Raw genomic sequence first — 18,075 nt, forward strand, 5'->3', positions numbered from 1 at the left:
CAACCTCAGAAAAATCAATGAACAAACAGAGAGTAGAAGTGTTGTACATTGCAAAATCAAAGTGCTGCTCAGAAATCTCCCACAGGGGAAACACTGACCAAGATATGCCTGGCAGCTGTAGCTACAGCCCCACCCCACTCCAGTAACTCAGCACAAGAACTTCGCTAAACTTCAGGGGAGTCTAGAAGGGGAAAAAAAATCCCTTTTAAGGAAGCATTTCATGACAGTCAAGTTGTACATGCCCACTCCATTCCCTTGGACAAAGGAAGCACAAGCTGCATACATGGTTCTTTCCCTTTCCCTGTTCTGAGCTTCTGCACCAGTTGTTAGCCAAAAATAAACCCCATTCCACAACCATATATGTGCAATAGGCTGCTGGTAAGTGGAAGCTTCCTCCAGCACTGCTGTTACTCCACAAGGCCAAGGGAGTCTGCCACTGCTGCCAGGCAATGCACATAACCCAGCTCAACCGGGAGTGCCTTTTACATCTCTTCTCTTTTCTGGACAAAAACAGTAGGAAAAATCTAGCAAAAACATGTCACAAGTTGCTAGAAGTGTTTCAGGATCCTTTACTGTGGTCTTTGTTGAACTTTCATTCTCCAGTGGAACTAAAGAAGGATAATTTTCTCCTGGGACCTGCTTTAAAACACTTGTCCATCTGCTGGTATTCAGAGAGAGTCAAGGTCTGTAACACTGAGGACTGGATGAAAAACAGTTTCCAGAAAGACTTCTGTAAGACGCATGAGAACACTGTCAGTGATTTTTTACTAGATGTTTGCAACAGGTACGTTCTGTGGGTGTGAGTGTGTAGTAACTGCCTTGAGATGAGTGAAGTTAGAGTTATTTCAAATATTCCATAGCCCCTGCCTGAAATTGAGCATGAAGTACATGACTGCTTTGTCTTTACAACTTTAGTGTAATGTAAATTCATTTTACAGTAGCAACAGACTATACTTCATAGAGTTTTCCCTTAAGCCTATGTTTTCCTTCTTTTTTTTCTAAGAATTAGTTATTAATATGGGAAAGTGCATTCCTGCCTCCCACATTGCTGCTAAGCTGAACTGCACCATTCTGGCAGAGTCTGGGGGGTGCCTGGACCAGAGCCCTGATTTCTAACAGTGAACACACCTCATTACAACTAAGTTCAATTAACATGTTACTAAGTGTCAGCTTTAGTTCAGTCTAAGAAATAAATATTGCTATTACACTAAAGTTTAAACTTGTGTTTCTAAACTGCAGCGAGGGAAGAGAAAGGCCACCATGGAAAAGCATCTCTGGGTGCACAGCTTTTTCTTCACAGCTCTGCTGCTGCAGGGCAGCTCTGAGGAAGGAGCAGAGCAATGACAGGAGGAGGCTCACGGGGTAGAGCCAGTCCTGCTGTGTGTGGGTAACACCAGGGCTGGCTTGGTCCCAAAGCAGAGCCAAGGGGACAGTGCACCTGTGCCACAGCCGGCCCTCTAGCTCTGGAACAACTACTGAAAAAAGCCAATAAATTACGGGATAGTGACACAATTTGTAGTCATATAGTGATGAAACTCAGGACAGAGTTTGTTGGTGAGAGCCAGCAGCAGTGCAATCTCAAAACAAGAACTGAAAAGCAGCTTCAAAAAACCGATTAAATTGCAAGTGCCAGATTTCTGAAGTAAATGTTCTAGAACAATTGATAAAAATCTGGATTAATTAAGGAGGAATCAGGATACGTGTGCCTAGGAGGGATTATACAAGGTCCTGCCCCTTTTTGCAGCAACCCATTAAAAGCATTCCCAGTCAAAATTCCTAGCACTGTGTAGAAAGAAAAATGCAAATTAAATATCTAGCTTTCCTTCCTGAGTTTGAAGTAGTTTTATTCTGTTAGAGCCTTTCTTGACTGCTGCCAGCTTTTCCTCCAACTACTCCTAACAGAAAAGAGTTAAAAATTCTGTCTAGAGGTCTCTCATAAGAGCAATGTTAACAGAGACCTGTGTGTGATGCCCTGTTTATCTAAACAGGACTGTGCTGAACTGCTACTGCCTGGAAAGGGGGCTGAGCCAGGAGCAGATTTTGATTTGCTGTTTTAGTTGTGATAACTCAATTCTTATATATATAGTTTCATGAAATAGTTACTTGACTTTTTTATATTAATGTTTTTAGTTCTCACTTTCTAAAGCTCCTGTACAGCATCAACACCCCACTGGGGACAGGCCTTTCCTGTACTTCCCCAGGCCTACTCAAGCAGCAAGAAAAAGCTTTTTTCATTTGCTGCATCATTGTTTATAACAATAGTTACCAGTTTCAGTGACTCAAAGGAAAGTTTAAGAGCTGTGTGGGGTTTGAACAGCAAAGGTCTTTAGGAAGCAGCTGGCACCCATTCAGTAAATCCAAGGAGGTAAAATGTATCTGTAATTCCTGCAAATGAAGAGTGGGAATGCCTTACATGCTCATGCTCAACATGTCTGCATAGCAGTCTCTTCTCTCAATTGTTCTCCACTTCACCTGAACTCAATCTCCTCTCTACTTGGTCTCCACTGTCTGTGCCTGGAGAAGCACAGCACCATCCAACTCCTTAAGCAAAAATGGTGTTTAAATGCAGTTTAAACAGGCCTCCATATGCCCCTGTGCCAGCTGAGCTAGAGATGTTGCTACAACAGAAAAAGCGAAGGAGGTAAGCTTTGACTTTAGTTAAGCTGAACATTGAGACCTACATGTGGGCTCACCTACTTGTGCCTCTTTGCCCCTCCTGATGAAGAGGATGCATTTTTCCAGCCTTCATAATTCATCCTTGATGCTATTTGCTTCTGCAAGCTCTATGGTTTATTTCTCCCATCTCACCTGTTACCATCCTGCTTTCAGATGTCCAAATCTGCTGTCTCTGACCCTCTCTGGATGTGGCCACGTTACAGACAACTGCATTTTGCAGCTTCTCAAGAACTGCCCAAACCTTAAGAGCCTCAAACTGGAGAACTGTGTGCGGATCACCGACCACACCCTGAAGGCAGTGACGCTCCATGGGGCATCACTTCGAACGCTCCACGTGGATTTCTGCCGCAATGTAACACAAGCTGGGCTGGAGAGCGTCAGGGAAAAGTGTCCTTCAGTAATGCTGAGAGCAGAGAAAAGTGCTAACATGATCCCAGACAGTAAGCCAGAAAAAAAGTTGATGCTTGAAAAAGCATCAAGAAAATTGGTACAGCTTTAAATGCAGCAAAATAATCAGTGTGGGTATTTTACCTCACTGAGGTAGCAATGAAATATGGCTACTTCTGTGGATTCTGGTCAAGTCCTAACAAATGATTGTTTTGTAAAGGGTGTACTGGGAAAATGCATGCATCTCTTCCTGGACGGGCTTCAGGAAAAAACTGCTCTCTGTTGTTCCTTGGGACTGGAACACACTGCATTGCTGTCACAAAATGCCAGACCTGCAGAAATTGCAGTTCTGATACCCTCCTGAACTGCATATGCACCTCATTCAGAAGAGGAAAGCAGCATTGTGTTTATTAAGGCCAAATAATTTGATGCAGTTCAATAAAGTTGATGGACTTTTAAGAAAGTTTTAACAGTAGTTTGACATGGTACAGTAAATTTGATGGCAAGGTTCACTGACTGAATGGAAGAAACACAGACAGAGTGAACTGAGGCAGAATGAATCACACAGGGACCTGAGAACACCAGCATTAATGAAGAGACTCCCACTGGCTCACAGGGCTCAGACTGGACCTTGCACTTTCAAAATTCCTTATGTAATGGCAGGGGCATAAAGCCACAGCAGAGAGAGCCTGAGTCAAAGTTGGATTTTCACAAATTTTAGGGCAAGAGTAATTAACAAACTTCTGTTAAAGGGTATATCCAGACAGTTGTTCTGTCCACTAAGGAGGAGAACCACTCCCTGAAAGGTCTTTCAAGCACTGACCACCATCACTTCCTCAGTGATTAACACTGGCAGCTAATTTATCAGGCTTTTTTATTTAATGAGGGAAGCACGGATTCAAGGCACACAAAACACAATTTCACCCTCTGCATGATGTACTTTCATAATATAAGATGCACCAAGTTAATTTTAAAGCTGACATTAAAGGAAGTACAATATGAACAAGTGCTAGTTCAGAGAACTAACCCCAAGAAAAGACAGGGACTAGCAGCCTGTAGCTTTGAATGCTATATTAGGAACACACTACAGATCAGATCTACATAAACATCCATTTCTCACTGAAAAGTACAAAAACAGTAGCTATTTTCATCTCAAAGCACAAGGCTGTCCCTTTCCTGCACAGTGTTCTGCTGCCTGGAAGTGAAACTTTTTTTACATGCTACGCCACTGTCTACAAAATTTGACACCAAAGAGGACTTTACTGTTCTCAACATAACTGCATGTACTTACTTCTCCTTCTGATCCTGGTTAAATGATCCAGAGATACCCTTGGTACTCTCTAATTTGGCTGAGCTAAGAAATAAATCACAGCATTACAGCAACTTAGTCAAACAATGCTGCAATTCTTGAGAAATATTTGACTTGTATGAGCATCTGTGAGAAATGCTCATGCAGAAAACCAATGAGGAAAATAAATTATTGCATCTTCATTACTTAGAGATATTTAACAGCATGGACACTAAAACTGGTATTTCATTAACTCCTTGCTAGAGTTTAAGTCAGACAGACAGATGCAGACAAGGACAAACAGCAATCCTCACCTAGCACTGACAGCTGCAAAAGGACATTGCTGAGGTGAACAAATTTACTGCAATGTGAGATTGGGAAGCTGACACAACTCCTACCTTGAATACACAACAGCAGTTCCACACACTGCTCACAAGTCAAAACAAGGTATGAATTTATACAGTCACGGCAGCAAGCAAAGACCTCCTCCTTGCCACCAGCTCTCCCAGCACTCTGTGGTGAAAGACACGTCTCTGTAGGCATAACAGGAACAGATTTTCACGCAGCTACAAGATATGAAAGCTCACTTGCATCTGTCTGCACATTACTTAAATTACATAAGCCTTTTTGCCAGTTTTCAACCAGGAATCGGGGCGGCGGGGGTTGGCAGAGTATTTTGTGGGGCTTGTGGTTTATTTTTTAATTTTCTTTTATAGAGCTAAAAAGGTTCTTCAAACACTCTCCACTTGATTCGTTTGCCTATTTGTGTAACGATGCTCTATCTTATTACTTTGTTCTTCCCCTCCCTGAATAGGGATACTTGTTCATGACATGGTAAACTCTGAACACAATTATACTGATACATTTTTTCAGCATCAATAATGAATTTTCTTACTTCACAATGCAATTTAAAATTTGAGTATAGAAAATGATGACATTTTACGTAGGGCATCATGGAGAGACGGAAACATGTCTATGGTTTTCTTTAGTTCCAAGTCATTAAAGTTCCATCAAGCACAAACCTTTAATCAACATCCCCTCTGATTGTACTGTAAACTGCCTCCAAAAAGATCTTCATTATCCAGAAAGCAAACTGCACAGTCCATATAAAACTGTCATTTTTAGGCACAGTTCTATTACTTTCTGTGCTGATTGAAACAGGCTGAGAAATCTACATTTGTCAGAGCCACTAAGTCAGACACATCCACAATGTGTAGAAGGCAATAATACAGGACTTAACAGAACAGTTTCCCCATTTATTTAAATACTGTATTTTTTATTAAACCTACATATTTGGGCCAAGATGTGACTATACATCCTCACAACACAGTAATGGGACACCAACATCTCAGTCCAATTTTAAACCTAATACACAATGAGACAGGAAATGAAGTCTGCATGATTTTAGAGCCCTGAGACCGTCTTTCCCCCAACTCCTGATCCTCCTTAGATGTTTCACTGCAGCGTGGACTTTGATCATAGCTAGGCTTTTGCCTTTTTCAATAGCCAACAAATAGTCATAACTGAGAGAACTTCACCAGATAAAACTCAGATTTGCAAATTTCTACAGCTTACCAAGCCCTCTCTCTGAGCACTGGCAGCTGGCGGCAATACAGCCAGCTCAGTCATGGACAATCAGGAAATTTCCCAATCAATCCTTGCTAACGTACCACAGACACACGAGAGAAAACAACAGGAATTTCTACCCTACACTCCAGACTCGGATCAGTCTTGCCCCAGGTGAGGTGACACCAATAAACATTTTTACCAGCCCTCAGTCCCACAGCATCTTCCCAAGGACGCGAGGGAGGAAAAGCCCGGGGGAAGTGGGAGCAGCTCTGCCTCACCTGGGACAGCCACTCCCCTTTTCCTCCCCAGATACATCCTGCTCTGAACACCCAGCAGCGTTTGTAGCTTGACATCAGCAATGTCTGTCATAGAGACAATGGGCAATTATCTGTTGTCCAGCCCTCTCCTAAGGCACAGAGCAAAGATCTCCTTGAGCAGAGTACACTGCTGTCCTACACGAACATCAGTCACCATGTAAGCCAAACCATGCTGATTACAATAGGTACAATAGCTGCAACTAAATGAGACCAAAGGCAGAACTAAAAATGTGAATAAAATCCACAGCCTTAACTACCACCCTGTCGCTTCAATTTTAATTTTTGTGTACTCTGAGCAGGAAGCAACCACATCAATATGTCCATTTAAAAATATTACTATTTTGTTCAAAATATTTAAAATTTTCAGAATCAAGGTGGCAGCATGCTGTTACTGTCAACAACTACTCAGGAGGAGCAAAATGTTTAAACAAAAAGCAAGAAGGAACCAAGCACAGCATGAACTTGTATTGCAGCACGAGGAATGAACAGCAGACCAGCCAGGGCCTCAGGCCAGGAGAGGGCAGAGTACGGGGCAGGGTAAACATTGTCAGATGCTCCAGATGTCATCCCCTGTCTCAAGACTGTGAGACTGTAATTTCCTGAGACAAAATATAAAAGTGTGAAGCCTGAGTAAACCAACCAGAGTTCACAAATGCATACAAAGCAACCAAGTCTTGAATTCTCTTTATTTTTCTCTGCAGAAGGAACCCTGCACAGGCAATTCAAATTAAAACAAAATAAATATGTGAATATTCATGTAAAACTGTCCTGGCTAATGAACAATTATACACAATGTACAACTCTTCATGTTCACTGGGAGGGCTTACAAATGTACTATTCTCAACAAAAATGCACCAAAATGTCTCCATGCAAACTTATCAAAAGTGACCAAAAAAGGAGAAAAAACTTACCGATCATACTTTTTTGTTTTGTTTTTTCTTTCTTCTTTTTTACAATCACAAAAAAATAAAAACATCTAATTTTTTGTTACATTTAGAGTAACTAAAATGTGGCCACCATCTATTAAGGTCTGGTTTTATACTCCTAAAACATCTATGGTTACTGTAAAATTATGTCAACGATGAATTGGACTTAGGGCAATATTTGTAGTAAAAGGAAGATGATTTTGTTCACAGAATGTTAATAATCTGTGTCTGAGCCCTCTGCATTGTCCACATTCCGGGAGAGCATGTAATTGTCCATGTCTATAGACCTGCAATTATTGATTGCATAGCGCAAACGCTCTGCCATGATTAGTTGACTGGAGTAAGGCGGGAGCCTCAGTTGAAAGAAACAAGTCTGTGAGGTAGGCAAGCTGTCGTAAGGCTGTGGAAATGGATAAAAGGTGGGACACTGGTAAGTTGTGAATGAACTTAAAAATGCAACATATCCACATTTCACTGCTCCTTGCCTCTATCATTTTCACATTCTAGCTCAAATTCCTTTTAAGAAGCAGACTGACCTCCCTTGTTTACAGCATTGGTTCAATCCTTAAGTATGTCAAAAACCACTGCAGCACCTCCTCTGCAAGTAACTCAACCCACTACTGAATTCAACCTTTTGAAAGTTGATCACACTGCTGTTCAGCAGCCCACTGCAAGATACCAAATAATGTTCAAATTACAAACCACAGTGTGCCTCAGTGCAAGGCAATCTGAGACACCTAACCAAAGATGACAGACAAACCCCTGTAAGCTGAGATTTTGCCAAGTTTTTGGTTCCTGTTGTTCACAGAGAGTGTGCTTTCACTACACAAAATCCCAAAGTAGTTCCAAATGAATGCACTCTTTATGTAAAACAGTACACTGTAAACTCATTGCAGTGGTTTTAAAACACTAAGAGTTCACTAGTGGTCCTATGTTGCCCCTTACACAAAATTAAAACTTAAAAACAGAAAGAAAATTACTAAATGAACAGAGACTGGAACAGTTACAGTAGACAAAGGCTTGTTTCTTGTCTTGATCTCCAAAAACCAATAGCACCAATTAAATTAAGACGCAATTCATGCAGCATATGTCCTTCTACACAACCAAAATGTCTGAGTTAATTAACTCAGAGCATATCAAATCCCATACTTCTTCTGTAAATTTAAAATTCTGGAAATTGTCTCCTATTGCCAAAACAGACTATACTAGAGAGATATAATAATAATAATAAAAGAATAATAACAATAATAATAATAGTAATAACTGTGTCTTACCCTATCAACCTTCATTATTTGGAATCGCTGAGAGATATCAGCTGTGTTGGCTGGCAATCGAGATCTTCCTGACACAAACCTCATGAAAAGGACTCTCTCCTCATTTGAAAATTCTTCCAGGGTATGCCAGAACCACTGCACCAGCTGATGCTGCTCATCAACTTCTCTGTATCGCACAACCTTCTTCAGAACCTCAACTGATATTTCTGGCATTCCACAGACCATCTGCTCCAACTGCTTGGCAGTCAGAAGGGACAGCAAAGGAACAGGAACAATCCAAGACATTCCTTCCCTGACAGCAGCCACCTGTTGGCCAAAAATGGGAGAGAGATTTGCAGTGCAGCTGTCTGATCTCTGCCACTTCCTGGACCATCCAAACACAAAAGTAACTTCTCAGCTGAGAAATGGCAGTGAGAGACAGAATTACCAATATCTGCCAAATACAGCCTCACACACACAGAGCCTCTGCAAGGGCTGTATTGTTTTTTAAGATCCTGGAGAATATTACCAATATTTGTAATTGTAATTGCACATTAAAGAACACATTCTGATCCAAAACAGAACTATTTAAAAAAATTACAAGTTGGCAGCACAAATAATGATGGCTAAACCAAGCAACTGTGTTAATACAAAGAAGACTTTGTTCCAGCTCATATGTATGGTGAGAATGCTGTACTTGTTCTGCAAGACTTGGGATTTGGTACCTCTGATAAGGAAGCTGCTTTCTAATGCACATAGTATCACACAGGCATCTTTACCTTATAGTTAGAACACTGCTTTCACAAGGGTCCCTATACAAATGACAAAATATACAATGAACTATGCAAATAGGTAATGAGCACTTCCCAAAACATGCCATGAAATATTTGCAGGATTTGTGTTATAACAAAAGAGAAACAGTTCCAAGTTAAACAAATGTTTGTCAATATTTACTTTAGCCAGTCTCTCTGTTGTTCATATGTCCAGTTAAAGCACCCAGCATGCAAAACTGCAGGTTTTTTTCTCAAATGGGGCTACTCACATGGAAGACCAGCTCTGATTTCTAACACTCTTTTGCCAACTGAGCAATTACTGAGAAAAAACAAGACTAGATTTTAAAAAAGGGCCAAAACAGTTTGTGGGGAAGAAAAAGACAGAGAGACCCCAAAAGATGCAGAAAGCCAAGCTTTTCTTATCACTGAGTAAGCTGTAATGGAAATAGGCACAAATTCCCTGTTCCCACTAACAACTGGGCCAGGTCACAAGAAGGTTGTTCTTACCTGCCGGTCCATTTCATGGAGTCTGTACTCAATTGCTCTCTCCACATACTCTTTCCTGTTTGAAAAGGTAAGTGGGATACTGTTCCCTCCAGGGATTATGGGAACCATTTTACCATCAGCACTTTGGCCAACAAAAGAATCTAAAGGAATCATCTGTGATGCAAAACAGGAAAAGCATAAGTCACTCCAGTGATCTAAGTACAGCATTTTATTACAAGTCATCTAGAACTACATATAAATAAGATCAAAAACTATTCTAAATGCACACAAAGTGCTTGTTACCCCAAGAATGATGATTGCAATTACAGGAATACTGATGTGCAGGTCACTCTGATAAAGTAACTGCTTTCAGAATAAATCTAAAAGTGCCAACTTTTTTTTTCTCACCTCATGGAAATTTTCTTCAGTAATCCCACTGTCTTCAATGTGAAGAATGCTGTTGAGGGTCTGCACATAGAGCAGATCTACCTCCTCCAAATCCTCCAAGATGAGTGGGATACAACAAAGTTGCTTCCAGACCATTGGAGCCAAATGAAGATCTAATGGCTTTTTCGTACGAATAGCTACACCCATCAGAATGCCCAAGAACTTAAACTGCATCAGATGTTCATCCAAACATGCTGAAGGGTTAAAGAGAAACCTGAAAAGACAAAGAAGCAGTGAAAAGAGTATTATTTCTATGCTACTTCATTAGAAGTAAAAGGGGAAACACTTCTAAGCACAGCACAATAGCTACCAGCACACTTAGCAGCAAGATCTGTCCAAGAAAGATTATTGTTATCTTTAGCTGTTAAAACATTGGAGGCTGAGGGAGGCAGAAGTTCTGAGCACAAAGCCTGGTATCTTGATGTTACTCTGAATTCTGCCATCAACAATCCAGCAAGCCCATATTAAAGCCATGCCCTGGCTCCACAATGAAGTGACAACACACCCTGACGGAAAAAATATACTAGAGACAATCATGAAGTCTCATCATTTGGTATACAACAGTCAACAGAAGATTCAGATTTTCACCCACTACCATCTGCAATAAAAGCAAGTCCTGGAAAACTCACCTGTCCCTATTGTAGCCTACTTCAGCTGTAGCATTTGGGGAAGGAATAAGCAGGTCTACTATTCCAGTTTCCAGTTCCTTAAAAATCAACAACAAAAAAGTCTTTTTAGAAGGAGGGAAAGAAAACTTAAGACACAACTATTAAGACATTATAGTATTACAAGACAAAATATTTCACTTCAGTGATGATTACTCCTTACAATTTAATACGAAACACTGAGAGAAAGTAAACATGGTAGGATAATTTTACGTAGTATAGACATGTTTATTTCAAGACCTGTCTTTATATCAGGCTACAATAACTTTTTTCCTGCAACTGCACTGTGATACATTCCTGTTACACATTTCCAAAATATTCCCAGATGTACCTGACACATTTCTGTAATGGTGTCATCAAACACTCCACCTGCATCATCAGCTCCTTCCCCAACCAGTTTCACTTTCCAGGCACGGGAGGGTAAGCGAAGGTCTGATGCATTCAGCTTTACCACTTGCCTTGCTATCTGGACAAAAATGGGCTTGCACTTCCGACCCCTTTGGGGGAAAGAGACAGTCACAAATGTAACTCACAATCATGTAAAGGCTCTGAGTCACTCAATCAACAAAGCTGTCCAGAGAGAGCTCAGAATGCCAAAACAGAAGACAATGCATGGGTCTCAGTATGCACACGAGGTGCAACCCAAGGCCTGTGAGAGCAGCACTGACCTGGTGGAGATCCTTTTCACAGTGATCTGGGGCCCGTAGTTCTTGCCCTGCACCATGGTTTTGCCGATGGAGCGCACCATGGGCAGGGTGTACACCCGCGGTGCCAGCAGGGGCCTCAGCTGTCCCTGCACTATCCCCCATGTTCCAGCATTATAATGAGATGTACTGTTCTGCAATGAAGAAAAAATGAGAATAAATGTATCAATAAAGGATGCAATTCCATTCTTTACAGAATAAAACCCTGACTGGCACTTCAGTGTTTCAGGAAACAGGTCAGCATTTTTTTGTTTTAGTTTTGAGGCTAGTAAGCTTTTGGAAACCAGAACACTGGTGATAGCCTAAGTGAAAATGTAAAGCAGTACCTCCACAAAGTTTGCATTATTCCAGAATTATTTATTTTTAATTTTTTTTACCAGAAAATTACAGAGTCTATTACTAAGGTCCATCTAGATCTGGTCAGAAACTCTCTAGTAGAATAACACAGCCAAGCCAGTTTTTTCAAATGGAATTTTACCTGGTTATTGGGACTGAGGTTAAGTAATCGCCATGAAGAGTACATGAGGTCAGAAAAATGGTACAGCAGTCTCAGCCTTGCTCTCACTGTATGAATGCTCACTTCTTTCAGTGCCCCATACTGGGGTGGAATGGCATCAGGTAAACCAAGCTGCAAAGGCACCGAAACACCTGCCACGAAAAGAGAAACCAAGCACTGTTTGAGAAAAGGGAGCTGTATTGCTTTGGCTGGGATGAAGCTGATTTTCCCCGCAGTAGCTTTTCATGGTGCTCAGCAGCCTCCTGGGTTAAACCCCAACAGAAGACAAACAGAGTAAGGTAATTTGGATATCGAACAAAACAATGTATGGATATAAAGTAAAACCAAATTTGTCCTAAATATTCAGAAATTCTTATTGAACTCACACCCCAGGAGACACTAGGACTAAAGAAAAGGCCAGACAGAAGCTCAGTTGCTTACCTGGAGCTCGAGGGGGGACGGGCGGGGCTGTCCAGGCCGCACTGTGGCAGCGGCCGGCCGAGATCTGCCGCACGTTCTTCCCCTGCAGCACCGTCACCAGCGTGGGCTCCCGCACGTGGTTGGTGTGGCCCAGCCCCAGCTGCCAAAAGCCAACAATTAACAACTGATTACATTCCTACAACTCTCCAAGCAAGAATTCAGAGCAGATGGTAAAATATCATATTTGTTTACAGCATATATTGTGATTAAAAATATCTGCTAGATATATTTTTTTTTTCACGTTTTATTTTTGACAAAATACTGCACCTCCACCCAACAAGAGTAACACATCCAGGCGTCAAAGAGACCTGAAAACAGCTGGAGACTTCTTGAAAAATCTTTCCCAGACTGAGGATCTGATCTATGCTGCTAAGTCCCATACTGCAGTCCCTCATACATATACAACAAAGGTCCTACACTCCTCTGATATTTAAACAGCATTTTTGTTCTAAAATGTAAATCCTGGTTTATGAAAACACAGTTTGTGTGAAGAGAACATTTACTGAAGCTGTTCAGACCTTTCACTGAGTTTCATATCATATCCTAATTTCATATTCTATGGGTTAAATATTTCCTATCACAAAAGTATATTTTCTCCCCACTTCATATAAAACCAGTATTTTGAACCACAAAGAAAATCATACAAACAACTTTCAGAATTAATTTCTCTACATTTTTACACTCTTCTTTCTCTTCCAAAAATACTGAGTACCATATAAAAAAACCCACCAAATAAAAGTAATTTTAAAAAAACACCTCAAAGTTCTTCAGTATTATTCCAAAAACCTTGCTCAACTAGCCTTCTCAAAAACTCAGTCCTAGAACACCATAAGATGAAGTTTGCCCAAACTTCCTGAAACACCAGTAGCTAAAACATCAAGAGGCTCTTTCTTATATTTGTAGCCTGCAGTTTAATTTCAGTTCTTATGTATGTGGTGAAGAACTTCTCATTTACTAATTTTTTTTCTGACTTCAAAAAAATCACTTCCTTAAAAAGGTTCATTTTTTTCATATTTTCATTATGAAATGCATCTAAACAGCTCAAAAATCTCATTGACACCAACCATAAATTTTATTAAATTGAAAAGATTGATGACACCTAAAGAATTAGGAAAAAGTCTGCAATTTTTAAAAAAGCTTGGATTAGAGTAATTTGATGTCTTGGGTTACAATATGTAACCAAAAGTGTGTACTCTATTTGCCATCTGTTAAAACCAGTTGGGAAGGTTTCTTTATCCCTTCTTAAACCAGTTGGGGAGTTTTCTTTCTCTCTTGTATAACTCATTCCTCATAACTCCAGGGGGAGGGGGTGGGTATGTTCTGTTAATGGGCCAGCTGTTAAAACCTGGTGGGGCAGTGTTCTTTATCTCCTCGGGGGATATCTTCTGTTAATGGGCCATTAAGGCTCACCACATGACTGATAAAACTACATCATCCCATTGTGAGATGCTCCACCCAGCAGGAGGAGCCCAGCAGTCCTACCTGGATAAAACCCGAGAGCCAGAACACCCAGTAGCCTGGTTTCCACTGGATTCCCAAAGGAATCCCATGACCACTGGACCCTTTCTACAGCATCATCTCTACTCCCACAGAACCACATCTGTCACTCCAGGATTTATTTCAGACTGCTCCCAACATCCTGACCAACAGGGTGTCAGCTTGTATTCTGACTCTCTCAGTGGTTCTAAGACCTTTTTTTTTGTTGTTTGCTTGTTTTTTGTACTACTACATTTGTATTTTTTAATATTCCTAGTAAAGAACTGTTATTCCTATTCCCCTATCTTTGCCTGAAAGAGCATTAATTGCAAAATTATAATTATTTGGAGGGAAGGGGTTTACGTTCTCCATTCCAAGGGAAGCTCCAGCTTTCCCTAACAGACATCTGTCTTTCCAAACCAAGACATTTGGCTAGTATGTTCTGAGTGCTTTCCCAAACTGGTACCATAGAAGAGCACAGAGAGTAAACAAGAAAATACTGGAAACTGCCTAAAACATGATCATGCTGAGGGGTGAAGGAGGGAAGGAAGATGAAAGCTTTCTTTTCCACCAAAGGGAAGCCATGCCCAGCGCAGCAGTGAAGGGCAGCGAGAAGCTCCCGGAGGGTCAGGAGCAGAGAACAGGGTGTACCTGGCCTTCAGAGTTGCTGCCCCAGGCGTAGACGTCCCCAGTGGAGGACAGGGCCAGCGTGTGCTCGGCGCCCACGGCAATGTCCTCGATGAAGACTCCGGCCAGCAGTGGCACCTGCTGCGGCCGGTTGTGGTTGCGGGCACGGCCCTCGGGCAGCCCAATCAGGCGATCTGCAAGAGCAAGCACCAAGCTCCAGAGGCAAGCAGCACTCAGGGGGTTTTCATTACAGGCACAAGCAGGGGAGGGACAGACAGCAGTTCTGTACAGTCCTGGGGCTGGGACACAAGGAAACCCTTTAGGGACAAAGGGCATGGGTACTCCCTGCAAACCACTGCTGCCTACAGTGCTTGTTTACACTGCTAAACACTGCTAACACTGTTGTTGGTCAGTCTGAAACAAGACCAAATTCTCCTAAACCAAGGCCTCTGGATCTAAGTGCAGGGGTATATAACAAACATGAATTAACTGACTTCAGAAGTTTCTGCATGTTTCATTCAGTGCACATGGAAATCCTCCTGCCCAGATTGTTAAATGTGTGTATGTGCGCTTAATTAGATAACCTAAACTCTGAAGTAACCCAATGTTTTTGGATGTGTGAAATTCAATGAAGTTGTAGGAAAATGCTCTTCAAAAAGTAAGTTAGTAAAATGAAAGGTTGTTCTGAGATCAAACTAGACAGAGGTACAAATCTGGATTTTAGGTGTATGTCAAAATTGCATTGTTCAATTTTCAAAATTTAGATTAGGGCAGCATATTTCTAAAAAGTAGCATTAGGCCCGTCTTAGAAATATGTCTTAATATTCTTCCTTTTCACCTGCAATATACACAAGTCAATACATGGAAATGTTCAAAGAGCAGTTTGTCTTACCTTGGCCAAAAGTATACACATGACCATCTTTTGTCAATGCAACAGAGAACTGAGTTCCACAGGCAACTTTTTTTATTCCAATTCCACAAAGAATATCCACTTTCTGTGGGGTAAAGTGAAAGGAAAACCAGCTATAGTATTACACGGATATAAATAGAAAGCAAATGCAAATTTAATCTGTAACTCTTGCTTCCAAAAAAGAATTTTTTTTTATTCCCGTTGTGCAGCACACACATTGTAGGATTATTTTAATTAACACTTGGAAATTAGTACAGAAAACAGAAACACTTTCTTTTTCAATGGAATTACCACCTTATTCTATGTACAATAATTCAAAATACCTTTTTTTTCTGGGAGTGAGGGGGAGTGGCATGGGAAGAAGTATATGGCTGTGTAAACAACCTTCTCCCTGGTTTCCAAAAGAAGAAATCTCTCTTCTCTAAGATAAGCATCAGATTTTCACTATTTGTACTGCTACTGGGACACAGCCACTATGATGTACACGAAATTTTTGAGAGTACCAGGCTCAGCATAAGGTGTTATCATAGTAATTTGTGCCAGATTGTGTAACAACAGCATGGAATTAATAATGACTGGAAATCACACTCTCAATACTGTGCAACACCTTTAACAGCACTGAAAGTTTATGCAGAGAATCATTTCCCTGGGAATCTAACCTGTGGTGAGGACTTTGCAGTGGAATTTCCCAAACCAAGTTTACCATAATCTCCATCTCCAAAAGCCCAAACCATTGAGCCATCTGTTGACACAGCCACAGTGTGATTGAGGCCACAGGCCACCTGGATGAGAGAAATAATGTTATTAGCACTGCTTCTGCTGACTTACTAACTCAAACATTACAAGTGATGCTTAAGAAGAAAAATTGTGCTTTAAAAATGAACTACCACTTAAATTTCCATTGCTTATTAGAGTGTCTTTGAGACATTAGGACTGAAAAAAATCAGTACTATTTTTTCAACATTTGCTTTCTCTGTGCTCACAGAAGCAAAGGACAGTATTATGGCACACATATTCCCTTCTTAAAAATACAGAAAATCTCATTAACTCATTCTTAAAAATGCCTAAACCTTGAAATGTTAAAATGTTAAAAACATGGGCAGTTTTGCACAAAGAGGATCAAAAGAGTCAGGAAAGTAATTATTTTTAAAAATCATGCATAGTCAAATTCTGCCAGCATAATCAAAATAAAAGCCAAGGTTAAAAGCCACCAAGTGAACACATAAATATGTTTAAAACACAAGCTTTAAACTAAGATACATTGCTAATTTTAGATAAACCATGCCTGGCCAATCTGGTAACCTTCCAGCGCTGTCACTCTTTCTGGAAGTTTCTTATTGGAAGTATTTCCAAGCCCCAATCGACCATAATCACCATTTCCAAATGTAAATAGTTTGCCATCTGCTGTCACCACAGCTGAGTGTTTGAAGCCACATGACATCTGGAAGTAAATATAAGCATTATTTTTACACATTTTAAATTTGAGTGGAAGTTTATATTGACTATTACATGTACATATGCAATACCTTTCTTGACCCTAAACTATATTGCTTTTAAAAGCACCAAATTACAGACATTTTAGTATAAAGGATTTCTCCAGCAACTCATCTCTTAACTCTTTTCAATGGCAACGTTCCAGAGGGGGACTGAAGGATATTTGCATGAAGAATTTGCTGTATGATTATCTAATTTTTTTATAAAGAAATCTCCAGTCAAAAGCAAATACAGTTTTGTGCTTTGTTAATACTTAGGAGGTGGTCTTGGTGACCTGTTTTGTAGGTCAAAGTCACCTGACAAGGAGGAAGGGAAGTTTATAAATCCTGTCAGCATTTTGATCATCTTTAAATCACCCCTTTCTTCCATGCTCTTTGTATTTTTAGTCCTCTCCAGTACCAACTATCACTTAACAGCTCTGTGGTATTGACATCCTTTAACTGGAAATTACCCCCTTGGTTCATAAAGCACAGAGAAGTAAGAAGTTGCCTGTTTTCATGCAGCTCTACAGCACTGGGTTCCCAGGACTGCAGCTGGAAGGAGACAGAAATATTTTGAAACCTGCACGACTTCTTCTCCCTGCAGAGCCTCGATCTGCCTGGGTCTGCGCTGCCTGTCGCTATTCCCGTGGCCCAGCTTGCCATAGTCCCCATCTCCCCAGCTGAAGACTTCCCCGCTTTCTGTCAAAGCCATGGAATGTCCATCGGAGCCACACGAGGTCACCAGCTGTGTCACAACAAAGCCTGGAAACACAAGAAGGAAACAAAGCTTAGCATCACTTAGAACAGATTCTTACATTTATCCATGGATGCCTTGTGGCAACCAATTAGGTATGGGGAAAGGAACAAACCATAGTAAGGCTTCTTTTTACAGCAATTTATTCTTATTTTGAACAAAACCTTTGTTTTCTTATGGAGAGCCTGGGCTTCTGGCCTGACATTACTTTTGAAATTAATTCCTAATGTGAGCAGACAGTTTTCCCTGAAGCCTTCTTAAAATAATGGAATTTTAACATAATGCCATTTAAATCTTAAGGAAATATGAAGATCTTGTTTATTTGTCCAAATTTTTAACTAAAAACTACAATATTTTAATGAATAA

At 40.7% G+C, this 18,075-nt stretch overlaps 2 protein-coding genes across 3 annotated transcripts in view; one reads left to right on the top strand and one right to left on the bottom strand.

Moving 5' to 3' along the window:
* The first annotated feature begins 312 nt into the window (after window positions 1-312).
* On the top strand, window positions 313-3,526 carry FBXL22 (F-box and leucine rich repeat protein 22). The gene is made up of 2 exons (XM_063412172.1): window positions 313-784; window positions 2,830-3,526. The coding sequence occupies exons 1-2, from the start codon at window positions 450-452 to the stop codon at window positions 3,173-3,175; spliced, it is 681 nt and encodes a 226-aa protein (XP_063268242.1). The 5' UTR covers window positions 313-449; the 3' UTR covers window positions 3,176-3,526.
* A 3,379-nt stretch (window positions 3,527-6,905) lies between these two features.
* Window positions 6,906-18,075, bottom strand: part of HERC1 (HECT and RLD domain containing E3 ubiquitin protein ligase family member 1) — a 109,552-nt gene continuing 98,382 nt past the window's right edge. For both annotated transcript variants that reach the window (XM_063412166.1, XM_063412164.1), the window contains exons 65-78: window positions 17,536-17,717; window positions 16,766-16,921; window positions 16,140-16,262; window positions 15,463-15,565; window positions 14,595-14,764; window positions 12,429-12,567; window positions 11,970-12,139; window positions 11,456-11,625; window positions 11,119-11,284; window positions 10,752-10,828; window positions 10,084-10,336; window positions 9,697-9,849; window positions 8,438-8,743; window positions 6,906-7,563 (exon numbers count right to left, since the gene is read on the bottom strand). In XM_063412166.1, coding sequence (XP_063268236.1) covers window positions 7,378-7,563; window positions 8,438-8,743; window positions 9,697-9,849; window positions 10,084-10,336; window positions 10,752-10,828; window positions 11,119-11,284; window positions 11,456-11,625; window positions 11,970-12,139; window positions 12,429-12,567; window positions 14,595-14,764; window positions 15,463-15,565; window positions 16,140-16,262; window positions 16,766-16,921; window positions 17,536-17,717 — 2,354 coding nt within the window. In that variant the 3' untranslated portion in view covers window positions 6,906-7,377. The remainder of the gene's footprint in view (window positions 7,564-8,437; window positions 8,744-9,696; window positions 9,850-10,083; window positions 10,337-10,751; window positions 10,829-11,118; window positions 11,285-11,455; window positions 11,626-11,969; window positions 12,140-12,428; window positions 12,568-14,594; window positions 14,765-15,462; window positions 15,566-16,139; window positions 16,263-16,765; window positions 16,922-17,535; window positions 17,718-18,075) is intronic.

The sequence above is a fragment of the Prinia subflava genome, chromosome 15 (genome assembly GCF_021018805.1).
Source record: "Prinia subflava isolate CZ2003 ecotype Zambia chromosome 15, Cam_Psub_1.2, whole genome shotgun sequence".
Lineage (NCBI taxonomy): Eukaryota > Metazoa > Chordata > Aves > Passeriformes > Cisticolidae > Prinia > Prinia subflava.

Bases quoted from the DNA above. Each gene is read 5' to 3' on its own strand.
- FBXL22 (XM_063412172.1), top strand. From the start codon at position 450: ATGCACATAACCCAGCTCAACCGGGAGTGCCTTTTACATCTCTTCTCT. The intron at 785-2,829 runs GTACGTTCTGTG...TCCTGCTTTCAG, and splicing joins TTACTAGATGTTTGCAACAG to ATGTCCAAATCTGCTGTCTC.